An 18,183-nucleotide genomic window follows, 5' to 3' on the forward strand; every position below is an offset into this window, starting at 1 on the left:
TGGCTCTACATACTTAGAGCCACAAGCTCTAATACAAGCTTAGACCAGGTGCCTTGCAGCAAAAAAACTGTCACAGCCTGCACTCTTTAAGAGCTGAAAACTCTTTATGTGAGCAGGGCTTTAGATTTGGTTCAGAACTGAAGAGATGGGTATTTAAGCTGCAAGGGACAGGTTTTCCTGTGGTACATGCTCTTCCAGCTCCACCCAAGTCAATCCAGTTTATCTGCTGTATCTTCCCTCCCTCCACTCTCCCAAGTCAATCAACAATCAACAAGAGGCACTCCTGAACAGCACCAATGCTTACACACACTCTTCTTGTGACTTACAGCTAAATGGATTGTATGGTAGAGGATGCTGCAATCAAAGTACCCTGGTTTTACATGAAAATTAAACTGCTTCTCAGCCTTTACCACTGTTGTTTGTAATATATGTTATGTATTAAATGTATTCATTAAAAAAAAATCTTATTACCTTTAGTAAAGAAGCAAATGTTAAAATATGACAGCTTCTGAAAGGGTATCAAAGTGTTTTTTGTGGTTGTAGATGCAACTATACAGTAAGTTTTCATCTTCATTTTAGCTAATCTGTTTTCTGTTTCCTTGGAAGCTCTGCTAACCAACAAAACAATCACAACCCAAAACTCTGCAGCAAGCAAACCAGCATCTGAAGAGGAGACTAATTAGTGAAGTAATTGGAGGGTTCTGCACACACAAATGCATGACCCCTTAGGGGAAGTCACCATCACAATCCAAATAGTTAACACAGAAATAACATTTCACATTCATATAACCTAATCTGCCAGGCTTTATGACAGCCTCAACAGAAGAAAAGGAAATAAATGCTTAAGTAAGTTGCAAAGATTCTTGTTGAACAGTGCCTGTTGCCCAGAAGGATAAAGCATCTCACATAAATGGGCTTAAACACTCCTTCAGAAATCCCTCCAGACAGGCAGAGCAGACAAAAGTGTTTTCTGAAACCCTGAGCAAGAAAATGGCTACGCACCAGCTAATAATCTTCCTGCTCCACCTCCTCACTTGGATTTTAAAATTCAGGTCCTTGCATAATACATTTCACTCCTGTTAGTCTGATATCAAGTGGCTATTTTGCCTACACCACAGAAATCAGTGACAATATTTGCTGGAAAAAATGCAGCTTATGCTTTCCATGAATTCATGTGTTTAGGGGTTTTTTAAGTGTTTATTTCCTAACTGAGGTGGCTTCAACATTGGAGACATTTAATATTAAAAGTATTATGTAATGTTGAATTTTAGAAAAATAAAAACTAATTGAACAAAGTTAAATTGGTAGGCGGTTGCGTACAAGTGATCATGACTTTTTTCCCCACAAATCAACTCCCATCAAACTCAAACCAGAGATGAATGAACCTGTAAATTACTGTAGCTGTTTAGAAACAATTTCTAAGATAATCAAGAAGACAATGCTCCTGTAAATATAAAAAGCTTGCAGCAGTTCAAGAAAAACAACTCATCGTAATGGGAACAAAAAACATCAATTAAAACCAAAATATTTAAGTATATTGAAGTAATTTATATTTAAAAACTATGAAACTGTGAGTTAAGGGAACAGTTATGCAAACAAAGACAAAAAATCTAGAACAAGTAAAAGATTGTACCTATTATGATCAAAATATTTTTAAGAATGAGAACAATCAAAATATTTCAGAAATACCAAATAAACCTATAGATTTACAGGAAAAAAACTTGGAAAAGTAAACAGAGTACAACCTAGATAACCCTATGGTGAAACCCAGGTGTCAGTACAAGAAAAATAATGCAGTGGTTGTCATAAAATAGGATTACAGCATTGATGACATTTTCTGGTATCATGCTGGTATCACCTCTGTCATAAACACCAATTTTGATAAATATAAAACATTGCTGGTATGATATATCTGCTAGTACTACAATTTCAAGAGTATGAGCACAGGTAGACAAACAATTTAAATCTCAAGTAAGCAAGAATGATAATTTACACGAGCTATTTCACAGTGACAGCAACTGCAAGTAATACATTTTTGTCCTTGCATTGCAACAGAATCCCACATGTAGCAGGATAAAAGCATTTAAGTGCAGTTGCAATGAAATATGGGATGTAAGAGTATTTGTTTGCTTATGCTGTGGTTAATTGTTACAATGCCACAAATACAAAGCAATCAGTGAGAAATCAGCATCAAGAACATGTTTTTGTCAGACTGCAGTATATATTTACTTAGCTCTCTTGTTCTGTTTAGTATTTTTTAAACACATACAGCAACATTTGACAAGACATAGATCAACTGGAGTAAAAATTAACACACAGTAAAGGGCCTGACACCTGAGAAAACTCCGGTCACTTTAATAGAACTGAGCATTCATTCTGTAGGTACAAAGGACACAGGCCAACCTTGCAGAACAGAAAACTCTCTGAAAAAGACTTGCATCATATTAGACAAATCAGTCAAACATGAAACCCCAATGCATGGAGTTATTTGATATATCAATAGGTAAATACATCACATAAACAAATTTTAGCTGTCCTTGGCACAGCTGCTACTTTGTTTTAACTGCAGTTCTGATATCATAGAATCATTTAGGTTGGAAAAGGTCGCTTAAGATCATCAAGTCCAAGCATTAATCTAACACTACTGCAAGTCAGACACTAAAGCATGCCCCTCAGTGCTACATCTACACATCTTTTAAATACCTCCAACGATGTTAACTCAACCTTCTCCCTGAGGAGCCTGTTCCAGTGTTTGACAAGCCTTTCCTGCAAGGAGTGTATCCTAATATCCAGTCTAAATCTCCCCTAGCACAACTTCAGGCCAATTCCTCTTGTTTTATCACTGGTCACCTGGGAGAAGAGGCCAACCCTCACCTGGCTACACCCTCCTTTCAGGTATTTGTAGACAGTGATAAGGTTTCTCCTGAGCCTCCTCTGGGCGAAACAACTCCAGCTCCCTCAGCTGCTCCTCACAGGACTTGTGCTCCAGACCCTTCACCAACCTCACTGCCCTTCCCTGGACACGCTCCAGCACCTCAGTGTCCTTCCTGCAGGGAGGGGCCCAGAACTGGACACAGGATTTGAGGTGCAGCCTCACCAGTGCTGAGCACAGGGGGACAATCCCTGCCCTGGTCCTGCTGGCCACACCATTGCTGACCCAGGCCAGGATGCCACTGGCCTTCTTGGCCACCTGGGCACACTCTGGCTCATGTTCAGCTGCTCTCCAGCAGCACCCCCAGTTCCTTTTCTGCTGTGCAGCTTTCCGGCCACTCTGCCCAAGCCTGTAGCACTGCATGTGGCTGATGTGAGCCAAGAGCAGGATGTGGCATTTGGCCTTGTTGAGCCTCACACAGTTGGCCTTGGCCCATCAATCCAGCCTGTGCAGATCCCTCTGTGGAGCCTTCCTACCCTCCAGCAGATCAACACCCCCAACCAACTTGGTGTCACCTGCAAACTGACTGAGGGTGCACTCGATCCCCTCATCCAGATTGTTGATCAAGATATAAAGACATCTGTGATTCAAGAGGAATGTTCCAACACCAGAGTGCTCAGAGAAGTATCATAACACAAACAAAAAATAGAAAAATATGCCCAATGGACACATTGTCCTTATTTACATTTAAGAGATCTTTTAGGGAAGAACTTGATTGCTTAACATACGGGGAGAAAAAAAACACATTTTTTAAACAGCTCCTCAATACAACATGAAAATAAAACAAAATTGTAATAGGAAAAATCAGACAACAGGAAGAAAGCAGAGTAAAGGTGGAGAAGTTTAAACACTGATGATAACTAACAAGCTATTAAACAAGGCTTGAGAGAGATTTGCCTTGCTGCACAGTTTCCTGTTTTCAAACAGTGACATTTTTCAAAAAATAAGCTTTAGCTTGCACAGAAGTCAATACAGAGCAGCTGACTATTTTATGCAGGAAATCATGGAAGGTAACCACAAGGATCCTTCTGGATCCTTTGCCAGTACCAGTGTGGTACTGGCAAATGCAATGAAATCCTTCCTGAACCACCAGCCTTCTCATTTGAAGAGCCCATGCCTTTACTCATAACATTTTCACAACATTATGGCAGCAATTATATCAGTTATTTGCACAGAGCAGTAGTATGAGGCAAATATTTTCATATATTTTATATATCTCTATTAGAACACAGCATGCTTGCTGCTATAAGGTGACAGGCAGCAAACCCAAGCAGGGTACACTGTGGTGTTGTGGGGGAAATATGACATTTCCTTCCTTAGCCACACAAGATTCTGAAGGTCAACAAACAGAAAAAAAAATCAGATTAGAGAAAGACTTTATTCAGTAGTTTATGAGGAAAGGAAGAAAAAGGACAAAGAACAGAGATATGAAAAAAACTAAAGATGAGCTGCACAACACCTACAGTAGTAGCAGTTGCTGTTTTGTTCAATCTCACTATTATCTCTTGGTATTTGGTAGTGGTGAAAGAGTGCTGCCCATATGTACAAGCAGAACAAACTGTGTTGCATCAGGAATGCTTCTGAGGAGCCAGGTTTACATCTGACACACAGACAGGCAGTAGAGCATTCAGCCATCACTGCCTGTAATGCTGGCACAAAGCAAGTACAGCACACAGCAAGGTAATTCAGCCAGAGTTGTGAGAACTGTAATTGACTACAAACACTGAGAAATGTCTGAAAAGCTAAAAAAAAATCCACCAGGTTCAAGTCTCCTAGGATGAGTCTATCCTCAACAGGTAGAAGCAGAAATCACTTGTAAATATAACTGATGAGTCTGCTAACACTCCCTTTTCTTCTTAAAAGCAGCATATTAATTAGTCATGCTTATTTTTACTCTGGTAATTCATTCATGCTCTCACAGATGTATTTCCACAACACTTTTTAACACAGAATGTGCTCCTCTGGTTAAATATGGTTTATTAATGAATTAGTAACATTAATGTTGTATGTTGTTGGTTCTAATGTGTAACCACTGTGCTGAGCATGGCACCCTCAACCAGCTTTCTAACCTCTGCTAAAACTTCAGGCACACAGTTGAAACTTCCTAAAACAGAGCTGCACCATGGAAAAAATCCCAAATATGGTTTGCTACCTGGCTGCCAAACAATTCTTGCAGAAGCACAGCCTGGGGACAGAGCACAGACAAAAATGGCCAGGTCTGCATTGAATAGGCAGGGCAACTATCAGACCACACAGAAATTTTGCATCTGTACAAAGATCTTTCAGACATCTCATCTTCCTTCAGGCTAAACTTTCTTGTTTCAGTTCATGTCAAATATGCCTCAAGAAAAGAAAGAAAAAACTACATTCATTATTGAAATCAATAAAAAAAGCTTCAGAACTGGCCACCACTGAAGATTATGCTCTGCTCTGTCTGTATATAATTTGAGTATAGTTACTTACAAAGTACTTCAGCAAGTTTCCAATTCAGAGACTTCAAAACATAATTTTGAGTATAAGAATTTCCTACATTAATTATTGTCCATGCTGGATGCAAGTTGTTGTATGATACTCAGTAAAATATACTAAATACAGGAAAACCAATATGTTGAAATGAAACCAAGGATTTCAGTAATAAAATCCATTCCATTATATGAAATATGAGAGTATTTCACTCCAAATTAGAAAGCACATAGTTCAGTACCCTGAAGGGTAGAATTATAAATATAAAAATATATTAAAAACTCATGTGAAAACATCTCAACTAACAACATATGTTAGCTGAGATACTTTAATATGGAAGTGAATTATTAACAAAAACAGTGCTGTAGAATTCAGAAGCAAATATTCCCCCTATTTACCTGTTCAGGTGCATCTTGAAGACTGAATATCCATCTCTATACATTTATGCTCATAGTCAACCTGTTAACTTATGTTAAGTGACCTTTTTTCTGGTTTTATTTTACATCAGGCTTTAACTATTTTTTAAGTAAAATTTAAAAGTTTGAGGAGGTTTTGTTTTTTGAAAGGTGAGAGGAGGCTAGGTATTCTATTAACAATTAATGAGTAAGAAAAATAAATCAGTCCATAGACTTAGAACATTCTCCCAGAAGAACACCAGCCTGCTCCTCTTTCTCACTAGTCAATATCACTGCTTTCATTATTTTGTTGCTCCTAAGAGTTAATGGAATTCCTCCTTCCCAAAGAACTTGGAAAATATAGTGAACTACAAATGTACACTGCAACCAATAACCAGTAACTTCTTAATAATCGAAAATGTCAGGTGTTATAAGTAGAAATAAAAGTATGAAGATTAATTTCCAGATTCTTATTGCAAATCTGAAGTTTTCAACAACCAGCACACAGGTTCAAGGTCCTCACAAGCAGGATGCAATAAGACATTATGTAATGACTTTCTAACTGAATGACTGGCTATCACACTTTCAAAAATCTGTATTTTCTCAAGGAACTCAGCAGGCCAGCAGGAAGAACTTCATGTTTCTATAATATTCCACCCTACTTTTTCATTACAATGTTTTCACCTAAATGAACCAGACCCTGTCTGAGAACACAACACGTGTACAATTGCTTACCTTCCCTTCTAGCACACTTGGAGAAGGAAAATAGCATAAATAATGCCAGGAGGGTCTTATGTAAAAATATTTATAAAGCAACATCTTGGTATTTTAACCATAGCCATCAGAATGCTCTTCCTTAAATTATACAGGGGTATTTGCTCATGTCAAATGCATGCAAATATTTTTACTATTAACAGCTAAAACAGCATAATTTTTGTGGACTACATAAATTCATCACTGTAAGCTCCTTAGGAAATAAAATGTTTGCTTCCCTGTAAAACTTTAGTTTATGCTAAATATGCCAATTTTTTCCAAAATCCAAAGTTAGTGAGGATTAAGAGCACAAAAAAATGTAGCTTCTCACCTTTGTCTTCACGTAGAATGGCGATGACTGGTGAATGGGCAAGTCCATGAGGCTGTTGGAATTTGTGACACTATTACTGTTAGCATGTTCATCTTCTCTACTGCTGTCATCAGACTGATCAAAATCATCACTGTCCTGGTCCATTTCCTCCTCCTCTTCCACCTCCTCCTCTTGATCACCAGCATGTTCATCGTCATCTTCCTCTTGGTTACAAGTGGAATCCTCATCCACTGTAATAAGTCTATTGTTATTTTCTTCTAACTGCTCCTGCTGAGACTCATGCCTGTCATCAAATCCAGGTTCTTCTCCTCCTATCTCCCCATTCCTCCCAATGTGCTGCTCCTCTTGTTGTCGTCTTTGCTGCTGCTCCTCCTCTTCTACGACCCGATTCATCTGCTCCTCATCTACTTGGCTTGAGGAAGCATTACCTCGAAGGGATCCACCAGTTCGTCGCCTCTTGCTGCCCACAGAGAGCAGTTCCTGATTCATTTCCAAAAGCCAGCTTGCTACTTCTTGGACCTTGGCTAGGCTATCTGAAGATGCAAATGCTTTCACATTCTAAGGAGATAAAGTGGAAAAAGACAAATGTTACTTTTTTTTATTAGATAAAGCAGTAAAAATCTACTTAGTTGTATTATTCTTGGAAACTAAAAACTTCCAGGAAACAAGAAATAATTTCTACTTGATACACTACTAGAAAAACAAAAAAAAAACTTCAGGCAACTTTCTAGCAAGAGAATTATTTGTTCTGTCAAACAGTCTGATCATAGTCTCTTTCAGCAGCAGATTCAGCAAAATTCAGAAGAACTAGTTGCCCTTCTAGAGAATCCACAAGAACCATTAACATTCATGTTAACAGAAGATACAAGTATGCAATATTACTTGCAAAAAAATTGTACACAGATCATTTCAAATGGCATTTATTTTCCCTCTCATTTGATTACAGACTGTGTATATTATTCAAAAAAACAAACTGCTTTAGGTCTTAGGCATTAAGAGCAGCATATTTTTCAGGTATAATTGAAAGCTTCATTTCTTGTTATTCTAATTTCCTTTTAGATTAATAAAAAAGAGAACATGGATTATAGAACACAGCCTTATCACTGCCAAGTCTTACGTTGGCCAAAGAGATGCCCAGTGGTCAAAAGCAGACATCACCAGGCAACCTGTGTGGCCCAGAAATGGCACCTATCTCACCTGGAAAAAAAATTGGCTGTTAGTAGTTATGGGGATTTTTGAAAGAGTAGTAAAGTTCTCCAAAGTCTAAGAAGCTACAATAATTGTTAAATGAGTCTCTGAGATGCTAAAAAAGACCAAAACAAGGTGCATTTCAATAGAAACTGAAAAATACTAATGCAATTTCCAAATTATTCATGCATTCAGCTGCCCATGTGCCTCCAAGCAATATATAAGTACAGGGGGCTATAACATAGACTAATTCATTATTAAGTTTGGTATCAGATTTCCAGCTATATAGCCTTTGAGGCTGGCAAATCCAGACTCTGTTTTCCCTAGATTCAAGCAATGTGTTAAGTAGATGAATTCAGCCACAACTCAACAAGCAGTCAGACTCACAGGCTCTGAAAGCAGTACACGAAAGCACGTGCAGAGAGAAATTAGCTTTGTCCTTGTGTTTAGAGCCACTGTCCTTGGGAGCCCACAGCCCACCCCACACACTCAGCAGGCCACATGGTGAGAGACTCAGGAAGCACAACACTGCAAATACTGCACAGGAGCACAGCTTCTGAGTCTCCTTGGAGTAGGAGCAGTAAAGGATGTTTCCACGAGTACTTCAGCACAGGATGATCATCTCTGAACCCCCCTCACCACCACCATCAACCCCTCCTTTTTCTTAACTCACCTATCTCTTATAGTTGTTTGTTTGTTTGTTTCCAAAAAACTTAGGGCCTTGTATGATGGACAGGGAACATATAAACCCCATCTTTGCTCCATGACATTTGCAAAAACATTCACCTTATTGGTGAGTAGGGAACAAAGTACCAGAAACCATAGCTGTACTGTAATTTTCAGTGCATTGTACCATAAAAGGCACAGAAACACATTTACAGGTGTTTTTCCACTCTTTCCCTAAGAAAGATTCATAGCTGGGATTCTGCACTTCTCTACACCTTTCTTCCTTAGGGAAACACTATTTACATCCCAAAAACAGGGTTCTCACATTTCCACATATCTCCCCAGGTGATGATTCCTCCAAATAAAACCTTACAAGATCAGTTACTGAAATCCGTGTTCAAAGAAAGTACCCATTTAATTCCAATCACTGAATGAGAAGCTAACTCTCAAAGACAATTAAGCACCACACATTCAAAGGAAGGAAGTAGACACTGTGCTGACTCTTGATTTCTCCATGGGAAAAAACCTTTAGGACACTTGGGTGCATGTGACCCAAACCAGAAGCTAATGTCTGTGTTTTCATATTCAAGTGGTAGCAAAAGCAAATGTGTTTATTTTTCTGTGTACAGTAAGGAGCACTTAAGAAAGATGCCACAAAGAGTGCATCTCTAAGAGAAATGTTTTCATTTAACATCTTTCCCCGAAGCTCAGACACCTTAGCATGTGGGAGTGATGTTTAATAACAACATTTCATCAAAAGTCAAGTTTAGTTGCATATATCATCTGATGGTAATACAACTTATGTATCAGGCTTGCTACATAGTTTGGGTATTATGAACAAAACAACACCACACTTTATTTTCTCAACTTGGAAAGTTAAAGCACTAAATAATGTAAAAATCAGTAGTTAAAAAAAAAGCTGAACAAGAGGTTTACATCTTCTCAATATAGAAATTCTAGTTTCCACCACAAATGTTTCTCTAAGTAGCCATGGGGGCAACTTAAAAGTTTAATTGCATTTTTTCAGTATCAGTAGCATTATATATGCAAGTCCTGGTTTAGTATGTACTTGATAAAACTACAAATGCTGCATTTGTTTGAATAATTTAATGCATACTTCCAATTTGTATCTGTAAGCAACCAATATAAAAGGTCAGCTTTGAAACATTAAAGTAATCAAATGCAAGAATATACTAAGTGTTTAAGTGACAACAATATCACTGTTGTTACTGTTATTACACCCAAATGAAATTCCAGGCAATTAAAAATGTACACTAGTACTGGTATATATTTTTAATTATTCCTACAGTTTTGAGTGACCACCAGTTCATGAAATTAGCTTTAGTCATTAGTGGTTTCCATTTTACTCTGCATTTGCATGAATAAACTCAATTTGTTTTTTCAAGAAGCCTGTAAAATACATTATCAAAATTTAATTACAAGCAGTGCTACATCAGAAATCATCAGTATGCAGAGAGGTGGTGCATTTGCTAAAGAACAGATGGATGTACATTATCTGAGAGATTTGAAACATTAAAGCTGCCTTCTGTCATGTAAGTGCTTTCAGAATTAACTACTGTCAGCTAATACACAAGATGCAATAATTTCCATATATAAGGTAGAAAGGAATAAAGAAGGATTATTATTTTGCAGAAGAAGTGTATTTACAAATCAACTTCCAGAGAACTGAAATGATGTGTTTTCAACTAGTACAGTGTCTCTTTCATTTATACAGTCAGAGACCAAAATGACTCAAATCAACTCAAAACCAGAAGAACCACTGAGGAGAGCTGTTGTTTTTCCTACCTTAAAGATTTTTTAATCAGACAGACACCAAAACACAGCAATGCAAGTGGCATGACTGCATAAGCATGCAAAACTCAAACTTGGTCCATTAATCTAACTTGGCAATTCCCAGGTAAGTTTCTTAACACTTGCATTGTATGGGAAAACAAAATGCAAGAAATGCCTAAGGAAAATGGAAGGCTCCAGACTGATCCAACAGTAAACTCAGAGCTGATGAAGGCATCCCACATCTCTACTGAAGACTGTATGCAGTCCCCACCTCTACTGAATATTAAATGCTGTTTAAGCGTAATTCTTCAGCTTTATGCATTACATTTTCACAGAAGATAGATTATAAAAATAAATATGAACAACAGTTGCTCCAAACAAGAAATGCCAAGCAATACTAGAAGATTAAAGGGAAAACTGCTCAGGGTTATCTGCCACAACAGGCTGCATTCTGTACTGCGAGGATGACCACTTCACTTCCTGCTTTACTGCTGAAATATCTCTATCCTGCTAATACAGATAAAAAAGTCGTTAAATATTTTTAACCTATAAAACCACATAACTATGAGAAAATGAAATTTCCATCAGTACTGCTTTTTTTTTATTTTTCCATTTTTATTGCTTGACACTATAAAGAAAAAAGAAAATGAGGTGGACGTAGAGAGGTGGAGGTTGGGGTGTGGTGTGTTTGGTTTTAACAAACTATAACAGATTGTGAAAAGGTTTTAAAGAATTACCTTGGAAATTAATGTATTAGACTGACTTGGACCTAAGTATCGTGACAGCATTTAGTGAAAAGACAGTATAGCTACACACAAAACATGATTTATGGCCAGTAGATGCTCCTAAAACAAATCTTTTGAGATTACAGATTTAGTAGACAAAGACAATTGAACTAACCCAAAAACTTCTGTAGATACTTGACTAAATCTTAACACTGTAATATATCTGAGCTTTTTATTGCATTATTTAACTGTGCAATACTGAATTGAGTTAAATAGAAAGCAAAACAGGGACATCCCACCCAAGCAAAGGATCTCCTAAGATCTCAACATCCAAATCTACCTTCTGAAGAAGTGTAAGACCCTTATAAGCATACTGTGCCCAAGAAGAACACTGATGCATTAGTCCTCACAAGCAAGCACTGCAGCACAGAAGGGGCAGAGGTGCAAAGCTGAGACACAGGATACCAGCTCTGAGGAGAGGAAGTGATTTATTCCCAGACCCTCCCCAAGCCTAAAATGACCCTCACAGTTGGAGCACACCTTCTACATTAGTTTCACCCAGAAGGTGTTCTGGGACAGCCGGGCTTCAACTCATTCTATAGGGGAGCAGGCTTGGACAATCAGGAATTAGGCTTTAAAAGGTGCACTTGATCCAAGCCCAAGCTGCCACACAAAGTGCAAATACACCTAACAAGCCAGGCCACCTAAGGCCTGCTGAGCCCATTTGAAAAAACATGCATGAGAAGAGGATTTACACGCAGCATCAAGCAGGTATAAATAAATAACAGAGTTAACACTGAGTCTATGAACCATGTTTTACCAAAGAAAAATATGTATTTGAGTTATGGCCATGATAGCAAACGTTGCAAAACACTACGAGCAAGACACATACATGATGTGTTTAAGAAAACAGTTAATACATTGGTCAGATTACTGGCTACACAGTTTGTATATGGGAAGGATTTTGAACAATAGCTAAGTAACAAACCAAAGCAGCCAACATGCAATAACTGAAATACAAAAATCAAATGAAGACTCTACCACCTTCTTTTATAGTTTGTGGTAGTGGTACAATTGTACAATATGGTACAATTATTCTCATGCATGGCTTAACGAAGTTAAAATAATTCAGATAAAGCAACAAATTTAACTAAAGTTATGAGCTTTAAATGAAAGTTACAGAACAATTTTGCTGCGCTATAAAGGACAGAAACCATGATCATAGTAATGGAGTCACAAAACTGTGTTTAATACATTGCACAGATGAAGAAAATAAAAAACCTTCTGCATTTCATCAGCGCATTTGTTGATTAGAGCAAGACTGAAATAGAGATTTGAAAACTTTCAGTAGCTTATCTTCAACATAAAATACATCATAGAGAATGTAACTCATTCTACGAGAACACATGCTTTTTCTAAGAATGATAAACTACTTCTTCCAAACACATACACACCTCAAATCTCTCAGTCAACTCCATTATTAACAGCTCCAAGCTGCAGAACAAAATAGCAGCCAAAAAGATTCTCTGCTCCTGCTTTACTATTAACCTCCCACAAAGCTCTGACAACACTCAATAGAGCACCACATGCAATGTTTTGGTTGTATTAGAAATTATCCTGCTCTTTTTCACGATCTCAATATACTGTAATGATCAATTAATGTAGTTTATTCAGTGGTCACAACAAACATTAAATCAAAGTGCTCCTCTAATTGCTTACTTATGTCAAACATAAATTTGACAGCAAACAAAAAAAAAAATAGATTTAGTATTCATTAAATTTTTAAAATACCACTATTAAAGTTTCCTGTTTAAATTTAATTATGTCCAGCTGTATGTAATGTTCTTTTGCAGCCAGTTTTAATTATCTCCCTCTCTACTGAAATTCAGGCCAAACTTTCTCTTTACCTGCTGAAGCTTTTCACCAAGTCCTGGTGTCCTGACCTCTCCTGAATGTTTCTGAACAGATACTTCCAGGTTTCCCACCACACATGGTTCCTGCCTCCTGTTCACCAGCTTTTCTTTAACCCCACAATCCTATTTCAACAGACTTTACCCCTTCTCTCCCTATTCCACCATCCAACTTACTTTTTTCTTCCAGGACTGCTTCTGAACATGGCTCCCTCTCTAATCCCATGCCTCAATTTCCCAATCCCCTTTAGCCTCCAGTGCTGCTTTGCTCAGAGACTTTGCTTTATTCTGAACCATTCCCCACAGAAAACAAAGGGATTTATTTAAAAGAGAGACACTATCTGACAATACATGGGTAGTGAGGGCATGACAGAGCCATGTCCCTTGCTATCAGTTATGGGGACAAACACACAGAAACCATTAAAAAGAAAACTTTGCTTTAACTCTGGGAATGAAAGACCTATCACATAATCCTACCCCCTTCTGGCACAAATACACAAAGTATTTAACAAGTGATAAAATATGAAATAGCACACAAAACCCACTAGAAAATGAGAATACAAAAAGCAGTTTAGAAAATGAGTAAATGCTACAAGAATGTATATATATTTAGCAGTATTTAGGCTAAGTGGCTTGATAAAGAAGTATCAGAGGTAGAAGAGTGATGACTAGACCTTTCATAAGCAAGAGTTTAGAAGAAACAGGCTGAGCTACAAGCAGTCACATTCTTTAGATTATGATAAAGTATGTATGATCATACAACCACCTGCAAGGTTCAGGCACACACAAACACAGAACCTGGATGTATTATAGTTCATGTGGATTCCACAGATTCTCTTTACAACAGCAAGAGGAGCTTCAAATCTTAATGCTTTAAATCAAAGGCCTTTTCTTCCCTCTTTGTGAATTTTAAACACAAGGGCCGCTCCGGCTAAAAGAGGGGATAATCTGAGTTGAAGTCATAGCAGCTTTTAAGGCACTAGCACAAAGAATCATGCTATAAAATGTATTAATAGAAACTTAATGTCCATATTAAAGCAATCACCATATAAGAGGAAGAGAGAAACTAGGGGATTTTTCTTTCTACAAAGACTTGTTTGTTAGTAATTCATGAGCTTAATTCTCATATTTGAAGTGTTTCAAAACATGCCTGCATTCTGCCTGTTTCAAAAAGAAAGCAAATAATCAGTGAATAATGTCTTACATAACTTCTGCTTTTACCTCGAAATTTGACACACGAGAAAATGAGAATTACAATGCTGTGGCAAGGATGGGGTGGAGATAAGAGGGAAATGTGAAAGTGACCCATGAGGAAAATGCTGAAAGCCTCCATCACACAGTAATAAGAAAACTGCATTAAAAAAAAAAAAAAAAACAACAACAATTTAAAGTCCTTTTCCTCAAAGCCATCTCCCAGCTGACAAGTTATTAACACACCACTACAGTATTAATGTAGAAGTGGCTCAGGCCACTTTATCAGGAACACTGTTCATATCTCCCTGAAAGGGAAGACTAACAGCCAAAGTACAAAAGTTACTCCTTAATTTTAATTTTGCATTGTTATGTTTTCATCAAGAACAGTGAATGGCTATAATGTAGAATAAACTCACTTGCATTCTTTGGAAGATATCGTGGGAGGCAACAATCCACAGTAGGAGGAGATCTGTATTATCACCAATATTACTGTGTTCATATAAATAATTATGTTATTTTTAGTATTTATATTAGTAATGACTGTTATGCAGAAGATGGCTGGTTTGTCTTTTCACTAAAAACTCTTTAAAGAAGGATTGAGCTATAAAATGTGACAAGTTAACTATCATGTGGAACTAATGAAAGGCTTCTCTCCCCTTTTCCTCAGAAAAGGAAAAGCAGGAAAAAAAAAAAATTGAGTTATTTAAAGGGTGCCAAATTTTCCAGCAACTATTAAAAACAAAACAGGCAAATCCTCCATAAAATCCTGTATGCTGCCACTCAATATCAAGCAGTGATTATTTTTCCATTGAAAGGACCTGTAATGTATAAAATTAAAGCACACAATTTTCAACTGCATTGTCTTAACCTTTCCATTTTGACAACTGTACCATTACTTGGGTTCATATATTAAAATTTTTGCGTCTCCGAATGAAAACTCTAACCTGAATAACTAATGAATACCTGCTTATTGTTTTCCCCATTAATTAGATTACTACAAGAAGCCTACATTACTACTGCTAGAGATAGAGCAGAAGTATTCTTGTTTGCTCAGTTTAGAACAGCCAGTTAATATTTCAGCCTCGTGTAAACTACTCTTTCTGTGCATACTAACAAGAGAGAGTTTCTTGCCAAAAGCAAACATTAGATCACACTTCAAACAACATAAACAGAGTATCTTTAGATACATTACTTGAGAAGCATGTGGGCTGAAGAATTCTCAGTTTAGTAAACTAGGCAGGCAGTTTCTTATATGCCTTTCAAATGTAAAGATGCTGTGGTATCCCTACTTAGTGAAGGCTAGAGATGTACCAACAGAATCCTCCAAATTCTTTCATGATAGATACACATGTAGTAAAGAATTTCTCTACAAAAAAGGATAATGAATCCTCTTACAGTGCAAAAGGAGACTAAGCACTCCTTAAAACCTAACAGGTTTGGACAATTTTGGGTTTGAATTCAACCTTCATTTCAAAACATAAGTAAATGAAGTTTGTGGGTCTATGGTAGTTGTGAGGGCTTTCCAAGCTGGCCTGACATCTCCACAGTACTGCTATGCATTCTGTTCCATTTTCACATGCCTTTCTGTCCCCAGACTAGACCATTTATATTCCCTATAAAAGGAGTCCTTGGGGTCAGTTTTACAGCATCATCAACACTACCAGGGACCTCCCCAGCTGCCCAGACCAAAAACAGCTTAGGATAGTTTTATACTGCTCAAGGCCTTTCATCCATAGGAAAAGAGTCTGAGGAGCAACAAGGATGGACCTCTGGCCTTCTAGCAGAGAACTTTGGTTAAGCTGTGCTAGAGTGTTACTGTGTTATGGAAAAACTCTCCTGAGTTAACACACATTAAGCCATGGGTACCAACACATGAAACCAGAAATCTCAACTATGAAGTCTAGGACTACCATTCAGTAACATTTATTTTATGTAAACAGGCAATGTGATGACTATGCAGAAACAACTCCATTCTTCCCAACTGCCTAGGTGAACAAGGATTTTATCTAATAGACAGGAAGCAAAATCCAATCACTAAATGCTGAAATGAGAAAAATACAAATGGAATTAACTATGAGGATAATTACTCACTGTAATAGCTCACTAGGAAGATGGTAAATTCATCATCACTTTAAGTCTTAAATTAGAAATATACTCCATCTTAGTTTAACACATACATTCAACAACTGCAGCACATGCAGCACAGCTGCAGCTACCTGGTGAGCTGCCTGCCTCTCCCTGAGAATATACATAAAAGAGAGTTGTTGTCACCTCCTCTCTGTTCCCACAGTGACACAGAGACAAAAAGTATGACCAAACTGCTGATTAAACCCTGCCTAGTTTTAGTGCAGACTTATTTCACAGCTTCTAGACTTAACACAAAGGCTAGTGTTGCATGGCCAGAACAGCCTATACATAAATTTTTCTTCAGCATCCATAACATTGATGGGCCCTGGCTGGGTCTGGGATGCATTTCCAGTGGGAAAACCTTAGCAGTACAGTATGCTGAACCACTTTACATATCCATTCACACAGACTGCCACCTCGCCTAGTGCTGCTTCACAAAGTTGCATAGTAAGAGCAATACATGAAAAACTTGCAAGCAGAGCTGCTCATTATTAATGCAAACTATTCTGAAGGCAAAAGCAAAACAGCATTTGGCAGCAAGACCACTGCCATTAAGATGTTTGCCTGCAAACCTCAAAATGATTTCTGAAGTACCCAACTGACTTCTCGGTCTCAGTCTCTTTCCTGTCCACTAATCATAAAAGTAATTTTGGGTACATTTCCTGAAATTATAGGTTTTGCTAATATGAGTTGCAATTTTACCAGATGGCTGGCGTCAGCTTCTGGCAAAATGGTAACGTGATTTCTTGGACTAAAACTACAACTCAAATGTTGCTGAAATGCAGCACAAACAAGCAGACACACAGAAGAGCAGAGACATCAAAAAACAAAAAATAAAAGTTATTTAGAACACGGGGCAAAAAAGATGGATCAAAAAAGGTCATCTTTAACTGAAGTGGGCTAACAGAACTTGAGAACAAATAGCAGCTAAATTAAGTCAAATTTAAAATTAATTTAGTTATATTAAAACTGGAGGAAGGGCAAGAAATTAACACTAAGTACCAAATTGCCCCTACCTCAGAGCTGTTCGAGAAAAGAGTCCTCTAATATGGAACAACACACAAACAGATGGGAACATATATACCCTTTACACTGAAAGGCATTCTAGTGGTTAAAAAGATGACAGCAGAATTAAAGCTGAGAAAAGCGAGAATCAAGACCTGTGACTGCTATTAAAGAACATTTTTCTCTGAGAGATTAAAAACAGTTGAAGTGAATATCCCTTTTTCAAGCAGCTCTTATACCACCTCTAATAAGCAAGAATAATCAACTCGCTTCACTCCCAAGAAGCTTCAATGCACAGAACAGTACTTTTGCACCTCTTAATAATAACTAATGATGCAAAGGAGAAGCAATGCACGTTATGCCATAATCTGATGCAGAATCTCACTATTCTGCATCAGACTAACTTCCTAGAAATTACTATAAGGTTATTTTTAAAATTTAAGAATATTCTACTAATACCAAATAGCCTTCCCTTCTTTTCAACTTAACACTTTTTTATATTATTCTAAGTGAGATGACGAGAGAATTAAACATCCAAGTCTTTCCAAGTTTTCAACAACAAATTTTACCTCAAGATCCACAACTGACAATGCTTTTCCAGGCTACTGCCCAAAATTTTTATTTTTGTTTTCTGTTCTAGTTGCCTATTCTTTAAAAAAGTCTGAAGGACAATGTCAACAGTATCCTGGGTGAATTAAGA

The 18,183-nt window shown here is 37.5% G+C and overlaps 1 protein-coding gene across 3 annotated transcripts in view; it reads right to left on the reverse strand.

The window, feature by feature from the left end:
• The window catches only part of FBXW7 (F-box and WD repeat domain containing 7), a 176,985-nt gene that overhangs the window by 92,539 nt on the left and 66,263 nt on the right, over positions 1-18,183 (reverse strand). For all 3 annotated transcript variants that reach the window (XR_009486218.1, XM_059844380.1, XM_059844383.1), the window contains exon 2: positions 6,875-7,432. Coding sequence is in view for 2 of the 3 variants with exons in the window: in XM_059844380.1 (XP_059700363.1) it covers positions 6,875-7,363 (489 nt within the window). In the remaining variant the exon portion in view is untranslated. The remainder of the gene's footprint in view (positions 1-6,874; positions 7,433-18,183) is intronic.

Source organism: Haemorhous mexicanus, chromosome 4 (genome assembly GCF_027477595.1).
Source record: "Haemorhous mexicanus isolate bHaeMex1 chromosome 4, bHaeMex1.pri, whole genome shotgun sequence".
NCBI lineage: Eukaryota > Metazoa > Chordata > Aves > Passeriformes > Fringillidae > Haemorhous > Haemorhous mexicanus.